This window comes from Microplitis demolitor, chromosome 8 (assembly GCF_026212275.2).
Source record: "Microplitis demolitor isolate Queensland-Clemson2020A chromosome 8, iyMicDemo2.1a, whole genome shotgun sequence".
Classification (NCBI taxonomy): domain Eukaryota; kingdom Metazoa; phylum Arthropoda; class Insecta; order Hymenoptera; family Braconidae; genus Microplitis; species Microplitis demolitor.
This window is the reverse complement of record NC_068552.1, coordinates 19,026,747-19,039,775: the sequence shown is the minus strand read 5'-3', so window position 1 is coordinate 19,039,775 and position 13,029 is coordinate 19,026,747. Positions and strand designations below refer to the sequence as shown.

General features: G+C 34.0%; 1 protein-coding gene and 1 long non-coding RNA gene across 2 annotated transcripts; one reads left to right on the top strand and one right to left on the bottom strand.

The window, feature by feature from the left end:
* Positions 1-855: 855 nt before the first annotated feature.
* LOC103572425 (silk gland factor 1) lies at positions 856-5,559 on the bottom strand. The gene has a single exon (XM_008551044.3). It carries the CDS (start codon positions 4,870-4,872, stop codon positions 3,412-3,414), a length of 1,461 nt encoding a protein of 486 aa, XP_008549266.1. The 5' UTR covers positions 4,873-5,559; the 3' UTR covers positions 856-3,411.
* A 351-nt stretch (positions 5,560-5,910) lies between these two features.
* Positions 5,911-12,788, top strand: LOC103572424 (uncharacterized). The gene is made up of 3 exons (XR_549092.2): positions 5,911-6,093; positions 6,191-6,278; positions 12,645-12,788. It is a non-coding gene; the product is annotated as an uncharacterized LOC103572424 (long non-coding RNA).
* Positions 12,789-13,029: the final 241 nt, after the last annotated feature.

The window sequence follows — 13,029 nt, the reverse complement described above, 5'->3', positions numbered from 1 at the left end:
ATAGAGACAAAAAATTCCCGAATTTTTATTATGCCGTCCAAATTTTAAACAGGAAGTTGAGTCGCCAAAAAATTATTATACTGCACTATAATTATTATTGTGCTGTAAAAATTTTTTATTCTCTACTATAATTCCTAATTAAAACAAATAATTTTTTTTTCTAATACAGCATAATAATGTTCAGCGACTCAACTTCCTGTTTCAAGTTTCGTCGACAGCAGAATAAAAATTCGGGAATTTCTTGAGCTCATTTTTCTCCGTGTAGTCCTCGGGGATGATTTTCCCCAAAATTTTTTACAGCATATACATATGTATGTATATATGAAGAATTTTTATCGATAACATAATATATCAAGTATTGACGGACGTGTAACGAACAAGTGAAGCCTGCAAGTCCGATAGTCACCCATACAATAGAGCACACAAGTCCGTGGGCGCTGTACTGGGACGGTTGCTCTAGTCAACTCATGGATGAGCGTCTACTCCGTCGCGGCGCAACTCCACCGCTTGCATATATGACGTCGACGAGTGTGTACAATCAAACATTGTTCATGATTTAGTCAAATATTGGCGAAATACACAGCTTTGTAGTGGCTCTCAGCAGTACCTGTGTATCATATCCAATAATTTTACGGAAATTGTACTTGGATTGCTCGCTCGCCTGTTAACTTTAATTGCTGAGGACTTTGAAAATTATTTTTCATATTAATTATAAATTAAATTTAAATTTAAGTAAACAGTTAATGGCATACAAGGCTTACTTTTACTATTTACTATATTGTAGTTATTGAGAGGATTTGAATGAAAATAAAATAAAATGAGAGAAGGTTGAGTAAATAATTAAATAACAATAACCTTGATTCGTAGAAATACGTAAATTTATTGAAACATGTACATCTCCTTAGTGGCATTGTTAATCGTCCTTTATTTTACTTTTAACACAATAATTAGCAATGAGAGGAAGGTCGAAGAGACTAGATCTCCCGAGACGATAATTAATCAAAAGTTATTTGATAAAATCCTGACATATTTTCCATACGCTCAATTGCTTGCGATAAAATAATAGTAAATAATAATTAATTCTAATAATTATAAGAACTAAGATAATAATAATAATAATAATAATAATAATAAAAATAAAAATATGCGACAATTATAATGACGATGGCCTCTGAGTCGGTAATTAGTATTTACAATTGTTTTTAAATTTCGTCACCGAAATACAAGAACGCAGAGGTACGACTCCTTCACTTGAATATCAATAAATTAATTCATTTATCTACTGATATTTAATTAATTAATTTATTAATTATTTATTTTTTTTACATACAAAGATCTGGAGACGCACCGCTGACGGAGTACACAAGGACACGAGATGCGTATGCGTATTAGGTATTTGCGTCTAATATAGATTGTATTTATTTTACTTATATTTTAAGTTACTTTATTTATTTAATATTTAATATATTTATATAGTATCTATTTAAATTTATTTATATATTTATTTTTTATTTATATATTTATATTTATATATTTATATAGAACTCTTTATAACATACAATAATAATGTACATGATACACGTTACGTTGTGCGACTATCTACATTATCATACAAAAAAAACACTGGACATGTGTTTTCGAGAGAACAACTTTACTCATTTTTTTTAAATATTTTTTATTTAAATTTATTTTTATCGTTGGTAGCGTCAATTAAACGTTCATTAATACAAACATACCTCCCGGTAAATTTATATATTTTTTTTATTTACTTATAATTTATATAATTATAATTTTTTTTTATTTTTCGCGAGCATATCACAATTTTTGCTAATCGTTTTTTTCTTACTGACCGTGAGTAGTTTAGAGCACCGATAGCGTATTTTATAATTTATAAATTTAATTATGTATTACAACAATTACATTTATTCGGAGGCAATTAAATGACCGGACGGAAAGTAAATTCGTGCGAAAGTATTTTTTTTTCTTTTTATGATTCTGAAATTTACATGAATGTGAATGCAGCAGACTACATCAGACAAATTTTAAATTATTAATAAATAGACTAAATAATTAGAAAAATTAAATTTTTAAAAAATGCGCGTTTAGAAAATTTAACAATTAATAAGTCCATTTTTTTAAATATTTTTTTTTTAATTATTTACTCTATTTATTTATAATTTTAAATTTGTCTGATGTCTGCTATTTTCACACTCATAAATTGACAGACAATTAACAATTTTCGTTTTTTTTAATAAATTAATTGTAAAAAAAAAAAAATTAAAAAAATACACATGTAGAAAATTATAAAAACTACAGGTGCAATTTTTTCAAAATTTTTTTTTTTTTCAAATTTACCATTTTAAAAAATAATCCAAAAATAATTAGACGTCGGCTAACCAGTATCATTCTTTTCTTTTTTTTTTTACCATTGATACTAATTAATTATTTGAATTGAGAAAAATAAAAATGAGAAAAAAAAGTTATAATAATTACAGAAAATTATTAAGCGTAATTAATTTGATTTAAAGTTTATAAAACCGAGATATCAAAGCCTGTTTAGTGTAAGATATCTCAGGCAATCTCAAAATTAGATATCGGTATCATAAGCGATGACAAGTTTTATATTACTCAAATCAACATACATACGAACATTATCTAAAACTCAATTTTTCTTGTAATTAAACATTTAATTATAAATTATTTTCTTCATCTATAACTCCATGTACAGTACCTCAATTTAAAATTAATCTAAGCAACATTTGTAAGCATATAGATTGTCCATCGATTAGCATTTACATTAATAATAATAATAATAATGATCATAATAATAATAGAAGTAATAATAATAGTAGTAATAATATAAGAGTAAGTAAAATAACAAAACGAAGAAACAATAATTCAAATTTAAACTATTTAAATTACTCGGTAGCAGTAATTACTCTGCAATAAAAAAACTAAAACCAACGAAAAGAAGGTGTGTCTGCTCAGTCGCGTAATAGCAAGTGAAGAACGCTGTTATTATTTAGTAAATGTTGTTTTTAAACCTTATTTAGTACGATACTTATTAAATTGATAGAAATCATCATCGTTATCATGAAAAGTTCAAACGTCCTCTGAGTAAGAACTTCCGGGATTGTGGTCGTGGTCATCCTCGTCCTCGGGATCATCTTCTACGCCAGCAATGACGTGCCAGCTGATATGTTGATGCTGCTGTTGCTGTTGCTGTTGATGTGGATGTGGATGTGGATGATGAATTTCGTGTCTGTCATCAATACGATGATCCGCACGCGCTAGCACACTGGATCTATGCATTAGAGATCTACTGTCGTCAGCGTTGTCGTTGGTGCACGCGGCTTGGTGGGCCGCTGCAACGGCGACTCAGGCAAGTGCGTACGGGTGGGTGGCGTGATGTCACAATCCTGGTGCCGCTGATGAAGAGACGGTGGGTGGTACGCTGCTGCTGGAGACGCTGGTCGCGTGGTGGTACAGCGGTGGCTGGTAGTAGTCTTGGTGATGATTCGACATGTTGTGCATGGTAGCGACTGAGTTGGGACCGGAGTGCATTCCGTTGTGATGATGGTGAGAAGGTGGCCCCGAGTGCGGGTGGTGATGTGGCGAGCCGTAGTTGGCGTAACTTTGGTGCAATTGCTCGTACATCTTTAGATCCGGGTGCTTTCTGTCCTGGGCACCAGGAGATGTTGCTGCTGTCTCACCCGGAAGTAACCTCGTGATACTGAAGGGATGATTTGCAGCGGTGTAAGGCGGCTCCTGCTTCAAACTGCCTGCCATCCCGTGGTGAAGAGCCGTTGGGTCGCTGAGTAGATGAGGATGAAGACTGCGGCCTACCATGGCAGCCAACTCGTCGTGTGTGGCGCCCAGGTCCGGTCCTAATAAACCACCAATATCATTAGCGTCACTTTTAATGCCGCCGTGATGTTGATGAAGTCCCGTCGCATGATGGTGATGCGAGGATACGAGTGAATGGAGATCTTTATCATCAGATTGATGAGTTACGGTATGATGAAGTGATGACCCGGTTTTTTTACCTGCGTGACCGAGATCGTGAGACGTAGGACTGCTGTGACCAGTAGCACCCCCAGAATGATGTGGGTGCTGGTGCTTCGTTGTTTGTCTCGCCTGCTCTTTCTTCTCGTCTTTGAATCGTTTTTGACGACGCAGATAGCATCCGTTCTCGAACATGTTGCCGCTCTCGGGGTGCAGAGTCCAGAATGAGCCCTTTCCGGGTTTGTCAGGAGTCCGGGCGACTTTGACAAAGCAGTCGTTGAAGCTGAGAGAATGCCTGATTGAATTTTGCCAACGCTGCTGATTCGTTCGGTAGAAGGGAAAGAGATCCATTATGAATTGATAAATTTCAGCTAGTGTAAGCATCTTTGAAGGGGCATTTTGTATTGCCATGGTTATGAGACTTATATAAGAGTATGGAGGTTTTGCATGAGTGTAATTACGTCTGTATGATTTGTCATTACGCGCACGTTGAAGCGCCGAGTTTGGTGAGTCCGGCTCAGCAAGAGACAGAGGATCGCGAGACGTCGGAGTCCCGCCGACGTATCCGACGGGAGTCATGCAGGCGCCTCCACCGCCCATCGCGGCGCTTCCATAGCCACCCATTCCACCACCTCCCATAGATGCCATTCCCATGGGACTCATCGTACTCATGTTAAACCCACTGGCCCCCTGCGGGCTGCAACTGGGACCAACACCCATGGTCATACCCATCGACACACAACCCATTGAGTTAATAGAACTGTACGTTGGCGCCATGCTGCCCATACTTGACATAGTCGCGCTGGTCATGGCGTTACCGAGGCTACCAGCCTCGCTGTACAGTTTTTGCGACTGAAGCATTGTCATAGAGATAACCGGGTTAGTGTTCACGCGCGGCTGTCAAATTTCACACCATCGATAGACTATCGACGGTCACCCAGCCCTCGCAGCGCTCTCGCGCTCAACACTGCACTTAATTGTTCACAAACCACGACAATTAAAACTATCTTTTACTTAAACCAATCGTTTAAATAATTACTGTTTTTTTTTTTTTTTTATTGATTTATCGACACTGCAATTTAAGTCTGACATACATCGACGCACTTATACATCAAGAATAACTTTCTGTCATTTTTTAAACGTCAAAAAAAAAAAAAAATAAAAAAAAATAAAAAAAAAAAAATTAAAAACAAAATTTTGAAACTTTGAATGAGCGTAAAAAAATTGAATAGTCACAAACAATAATACACTCACGGTAAATTACGACCGTCAAAAACGATTAAATGAAAGACCGTCGGCTGACCCGAACAATGTATGTCTGCACAACACTCGATGACGCTGTGATAGGGGTAATTGTTGTTCTAACAACAACTAAACTATAGAAGTATGTGTATGCATTTATCTATTTATCTATCTGTATATATGTATATATATATATCTAATACACTGTGTAACACCGTGGCGTTATTTGCGGGTGTTTGTCGAGCTTGCGCCCTGTCTCACTCTCTCACTGTGTGTAGTGTGGATGGATGCCGGTAAGCGAGTGTACTCCGGTACTCTTGAGCTGCCGAGTCTTGTTCAAATACTCCCCTCCAGAGCGCGCGATCCTGTCAACTTATAGGCACACCCAGTACCCTGGTGGCGCCCAATCCGCGGCGCGAGTCTCCCACTTGAGCCGCAATCTGCCAGTCGACGGCACCAGCGGTCGCGGGGGCACGTCGAAGGGACTCCGAGAACCCGAAGACCGTCACGCCCTCGCGAGGTTTCTGATACCGTCTCGCGGGAGCTCTAGGGAGATCGCGGTGGCGATATGTGCGTGCGCAGCACGCGAAATCCACCCTGGCCTACTCGCGAATGGAGCGACTTACTAGCGCGCTTGCTTGCGTAATTTTCGCGGGACGTCGGCGTCTCTCATCGTGACAACGGCCACCAGCACGGTGACTAGCTATTTCACGTCATGTCAACTGCCACCACGTCTGACACCCCGTTAAATATTGCTCGTGTTTTAAATATACTTACTTATGTCGCGAGTGAAATAAATCCTTGACCATCATCGTTATCATCGACATCGATGGACTCAAATAACTTGTAAGTTCTAAAATATACATATACATATATATATATATATATATAATTACACATATTTATAATGATAATAAGTATAAAAACTTTTATTATTTCACAGAAATACCGTGCATTGTACTCCCGCGTGAGATTATACTCGGTAGTAACGACACAACGTGCGATGTCTGATAAAAAATAAAAATATAAAGGTGAGTACACTTGATATTACCTCCAATCGTCAGGTAATACATAACAATATAATTTCTCAGTACATTGCTATATAGTTATCTATATATATATTTATAAATGCTGAGCTTAAGACGAGTTGGTTTAAACTGAGGTGAGTTCCGATTAAAACTACTGCCGAGTCGATTAGTAGATTTGATAAGGAGTCGAGGTATAGGCTGCGTATACCGGGTGGAAAGATATATAATGACTATAAATACTATTGTTAATATTAGAACAAATGTTTAAATCGACGGGGTGTTTGTACGCGATCTTTATCTGTAAATAATAACCGATTGTTTACCAACACTCTAGAATGATCTCAAATAGAAATATACTTGAACAAACACTCATACGACTTATCCGTTCGTTTGCCACCAGTTATTCATGCCAATTCTTACACATTGCTGATTATTGTACATATATACCTACAAATACTATCTACATACTTAGAAAATATATATATATATATTACACATAATACCATTAAATATAAATATATTTATAATTTGTCAATGAGCTTCCTTAAAATATTTACCAACATATTTGTCATACTCGATAAATTCTTGGCTCTTCGGCTTAGTACACATGTATACTCAATATATGCTCGGATATATACTTTGTTCCCACTGTAAATTGCATTAGATGTTAATCTTACAATTACCCATTCCGATTATAAATACCTTTCATAATCTCTTATTTTTTTATCTTTTCCTATCGCTACACATTTTTAAAATATCGCAGACTAGTTGTTTTTAAGAGAAATAAATACCAAACTTATAAAAATGATATTTTAAAAATATATACACATATATACATATATACATATGATATTCAAAGTGAATAGAACAAATTTTCAGTAATTGAAAAAATAAAAATTTCATTATTGCGGGCAAAATGGAGTACCCCCTAAAAAAGTGAGAAAAAATTACTGGATATCAAATAAATTTTTTTATGAGTAATTTCCATGAAGAAAAATTACATTTTAAACAATTAGCGGATTTAAAAGAAAACAAAAATTTTTTAGTTTTTATCATAAACCAAGTCACTAATATTTTTCGACTGACACTCGACTTTAGAAAAATTCAAAATAATGCTCAATCATATTGACAAAAGTAATTTTGGAATGTTTGGAAAGAAAACTTATGATGTATAAAATTTTAGGGGTGCTCCGTTTTGCCCCCCCCCCTCCCCAACCCTATCTATATGTATGTATAGAGAGATTTTTGGAGCCTTGGTATTTATTTCTCTATAAAATCGACTAGTCTGCAATTATTTTTAAATATTTGTAGTGATAGGAAAAAAAATATATATATAAGTATGTATATATAACACGAAGCAATTCAATGAAAAAGCTTTGGCAAATATTACCTATATGACGCATACTTTTTTCGCTTTTTATTTGAACCGCGAGTCGATATATATATAACAGACGTGAGTAATTGAACCGAGCAAACGATAAAACCGGACATGGCATAAAACCGAGAAGCCCGGAAATGAATGTACGATCTAGAAAATTACCACCCGAAGCTCTAGTATTAACTCTAGACAAAAAGATATTTTAAATCGGGGATTAAATGTTCCAATGATTAATGAGTACTCAGTATCGAGTGTAATGAAAGAGTATTGGCCTTACAAATATTTATGTACATGTCTACATATGCTTTGTAGTATTAAATAATGAAAATATAAACCGATTAAATTTTATCTTGATGCAATTTGAGGATAAATAAAAGAATATTTAAGCGATGTAAATAGTAACCAAAAGACACGTGGCTTGTCAGTCAATAATCTGGTAATATTTTTGTTTGTTTGTTTATTTATTATGTATAATACGTAATACTGTGGAGGATTGTGTCAATCTTTACGATTAACTAGCAATTTATTATTTACAGTAGATTACAATGCTATATCAATTTATACATCTTTTTTTAGCTACAGGTCTTCGGCAATTGTTTGCTGATTGTCTGATTATTTTAGATACATATTTGATAATGAAATAAGGTGTCGGAGACTTTTATTCGATATATTTATGTATAATAATGTATATGTATATATTTTCGGGTGAGCCGGGGAAATATATATGGAGTTTTTTTACCCGTGTGTAGAAAAATACGAGAGATGAAGAGGAGCGACGGCTACTAAATAAAGTATATGTATAAGTGGGTCCTTCGGGAGTTTAAATATATGTGTATATATATGTATATAAAATAATATACCTGGTTGCCCACATGGGTGGCCTGAGGTTCGCCACTTCGTATATATTAACACCGATGATAACTCGGCATACATAAAAGACTAGGGTTTATTTTAATATTGAATTGTTGGTAGAGAGAAAAAAAATATAAAAGTGGAAAGAATAGACGCAGGAAAGGAGGAAAAATAAAGAAAGAAAGAAGGTCGCGCATCGTTGAGCGGAAAAGTATTTAATTAGTGGGTTTTGTTTTATTATATTTTTATCTCTCTAATGTTTTCTTTTTCAATTGGAAATATCAAACAATAAATGTCCCTCATAAAACTGACACGCTTGACACCAAAACCGAGAAAAGGTAAAAAAAATAATAATAAACGTATATAAATATATATATTTTAATATTTATGATAAATAAACTGAATAAATTTATTTTTTTTTGTAAAAACTGGACGTGACCTACTGGAAATAAATTCACCTGATTTTTAAAAATCTTTTTGGTGTTAAATATATATTTTAAGATTGACTTTTCGGCTAAATAAAGAAACATAGCCGCTTAAAACAACAAAATCTCCATATATTTATTTTTAGTTGAGCGAAAAACTTTGGACCTCGACTTGCGTACTCTATCACAGGTATTTTCTCGCCTTGATTTTTTTTTTTTTTTTTTTTTTTTTTTTACAACACACTGACAAGTGAAGAGTCTCAAGATGTTTTTATAGGGCACGTCAGTCTTTAAATTTAGCAAAAAAAAAGTTCTCATACATGTGACATAAAACGTCAAGACTGTTTTTATTATTCATTTTCCTTTAAAATATTTTCTTTTTACTCTTAATCCCCAGTGTTATTTTTTAATAAAATATTAAACATCTCCATAAAAATTACGACTAATAAAAATATACAACAAACTCGATACGACAATGAAAAATAAATTGTACAGGATATAAAAAAACGGGAAACTCCCAAGTACATAATTCGCTTAAAAGTAAAAACATAAAGGGATTTAAAATTAAATTTAAAATCTTAGAGGATTACAAGGTGACGTTCTAGGTTTAAAAGATAATTTTTAAACTTTAAACTGAACCATATGTCGAAATTTAAATAACTTAGTGAGCAAACTTTATTAAAAATACCTCAGCTATGTACATATATAACAAATATGTGACATGTAACCTGTGAAAATTGTCAAGTCCTTATTTACGGATACTTAACTAAACATTTTTACTTGTAACTATCTCTAAACTGTCCAATAGATCCATAGCCACTAAAAAAATAAGACACTTTGATCCTCGTAAAAACTATTCTTTTGTGTGAAGAAATTTTACAATGTTTACATCTGTAATTTATTTAAGACCAAATTAGAGAACAAAAAGAAGTTCCAAATCCTAACAATTGGTAATTTGCTCGCAAAAAAATAAGACGGGCGTGGAAAACCCCGAAGTCTCGCCGTGCATTACAAGGTGGAGTGTAGGGTTGAAGCGATTACGAAGGTACGAACAGTAGAGCGCTTGAATCTGTTCTAAACCTATCTCCCAGATCTGGGACCAGGATTCAAGTTCTGGGCTAAGATCATCCTATTAGATAGCAATCTAAATATATAAAGGCCACTGTGGACCGGGTAAAGAGTGAATTTAAAAAGCGACTAGATTACAAAATCTTCTAAGACTTATTTTAGTACATATTTATAAAAACCCAAAAGTATGTCGGCATATTTGAACAGGAATTTAAAAAAAAATAAAAAAAGACAAATAAAATAAGGCAAGTGTTGATGAAATATTGTTACAAGTTGAGATTTATCGCGGGAAAAAAATCGATAGACAACTTGAGAGTACATTATTGAGAAAGGAGGAAAAAAAATTATTATTCGAGTGTGCTTTATCAAGCTCGACGGGTTGCAGACGGATGAGAGCTTGGTACGCGTGCCTCGGAGAGCGTTTCCCAGATTTGCAACCCCCGGCTCGGCTATCTCGCTTTTCTCGACACAGATACTGTTACTCATGACCCGAGTCCCCTAGGGACGTCCAAACGTTAAAATAATAGACTACGTCACCCGCCACCCCGTCGACTTTTCCGATGATTGCTCTCTATTTTTCTATCCATACAAAGTCGATAATGCAGTACACAGCACACGACTCAGTCTACAAATATTTTTTCAATGATGAGTGTCCAATGTTTCATATTTTTCAGCTTTAATTTTTTTTCATTATTTTCCATGCATTTTTTTCGGTATTAAGATAAGACGGGGTTATAAATATCGGTGAGTAATATTGACACTCGTCGAAACTTTGAAAAAATTGAATAGATGATAGATTAGTGTACAGGCGTCCCGCTAACACTTCGGTATTTTCTACGGCCTCAGTACAATAGAACTGGTGATACTATTCAAAAAAAAATGGGATACCGATGGCGAGCGATAAATACCAGAACGTACTTAATATTACTCATTTAAAACTTTCACTGTTGTTTTTTAGAGATTAGACTCGTCAATACCGGTCATACTTTTATTTATATTTGCTGATGGTCTATTTGACGTAAACATTTTAAAAGAGTCATTTTTGTGTGCAGCCAAAGGTCTTATTTTCGGTGGCTATGAGTCATTTTTTAAAAACACAATAGTAATTTTTTTTTTATTACCGATAATTGCTGTACGATCCAGGGGATCCTGATGATTAAAAAAAAATAAAAAGGTGGTAAGCAGGTGGTAGATGAGTCCGCGGATCAGCTTAAAAATTAGCCGCGATTTTATTTAACTCGTGTTGAGTTGTATAGAGGCCCCACGTGCATCAGAATAAACGGAGAGTACTCGAGTTGAGTCCGAGTCAATTTTAATAATTTTCACCTAGCGTCGGTGGCGATGACTCGTCGAATTCCCGAAGGCACGTTTCAATTAATATATCCCCAGGCTCACTCCCACGGTCTGCTATATATTATTCTTCATATTTATATTGATCGTACCTGTATATACGTATACACATATCCATATATATGTATACATGATCGGTATAGTGGGTGCTCTGGGCGACACAATGAAAATTTAACCGGAAACGAGTGAAATAATAATTGAGTCGAAAATGTGACTGCAGACGCACTGATGCATGAGACATATATGGATATAAATTAAAGTTTAATTATTCATCAATGTTCTACATATATACGGCCCTTAATATATGTAATTGCTGAAACTGGCAATCAACTCCTGAACAAATTGTCGTCAAATTAAAATCTTATTATTTTAAACTTATTAGAGCATCAATTATTATAATCATATAAAATATTAGAGTGCGCGCAGAGAATTTTCGAGTAAAATTTACCCATGAAGTTTGGTACTGTAAGGACATCTAGCCATTATCTAAATTTTTAGTGTTTTTAATAGAAATAGCGAAACAAAAATTAAAAAAATTTATGTACTTTAATTGTTTAAGGAATAGTTCTGGAGATTGGAGGTGAGCTAAGATTTTTAACTGACATACCAGTTTATCTGGTAGATTTTTTAATTTGAAATATGTTTTTTTCGTTGCGTAAAAAACATTTCGATCTTCATTTACATGCTATCGAGTAAGATATTTTACAATGTGCGTGAAAGAAATTGAGATATTTACCCCATGTCTTCAGTATCAAACTTTTCCGGTAATTTTCACTAAAAATTTCTCCGGTAGACGTACGTTTTTGGACCAGCAGGAAGGACCAGTTTTGGAAGTTTGAAGAATTTAGATAAAGTAATTTTTGAAACACGCAATGACATAATTAATTTTTATAAGTGAATTCATTAATTTCATAAGTAAATTTCACTCCGAGGGGATTAAATAAATAAACGGTCACTTCAAATTCGCTCCGTATTTAATTCTACTTCACTCCGCAAATTTTTAGTGATAATTTTTATTTTACTTAAAATGCTGCTTTTAAATTTTATCTATTGTGTAATAAAAAAAATTTCTATATAGCGTTGAAACTAAAATTGTTTTTACGAGCGCAGAAATAAAATGCATGTCGGCGTCATAAACTTATAATCGATTTATTATATAATGCCAAAGAAAATTTTTAGAATGCCGGCGGCGTATTAGTGTCGGAACCTCTTTTTCTTCTTAATGCCTAAACATATATACGTATTTATACCTCAACCTTTACCTTAGCACTTCACTTATAATCTTGTGGTTTTAAGTGAACTGATGGCTCCACTTCAAGTATGAGCAGCTCTCAGGGAGATCATAAAAAGCCCACCTACATCCTGGGTCCTGGATCTACACTTACAACTCGTGTCAAGGATTTTTTTGACAATTACTTTACATTTTCAAAACCTAAGTCGGGATTTTACCTTTAATACCCTTTATCTTTTAATGATAATTTTTATATTAAAAATAAATAAATAAAGAGCTTATATAGGACCCAGGGCTGATGGCATTTACATTTTGTTGTGAAAAATAATACAAGGATTTTATAATTACACTATCTCACTTGTTCAATAGTTTCGTCTACGCCTTTAAGAATCTACATAATTTTTTAAATTTCACAATACAAATTAACATTTTTCAAGAAAAAAAAAAACA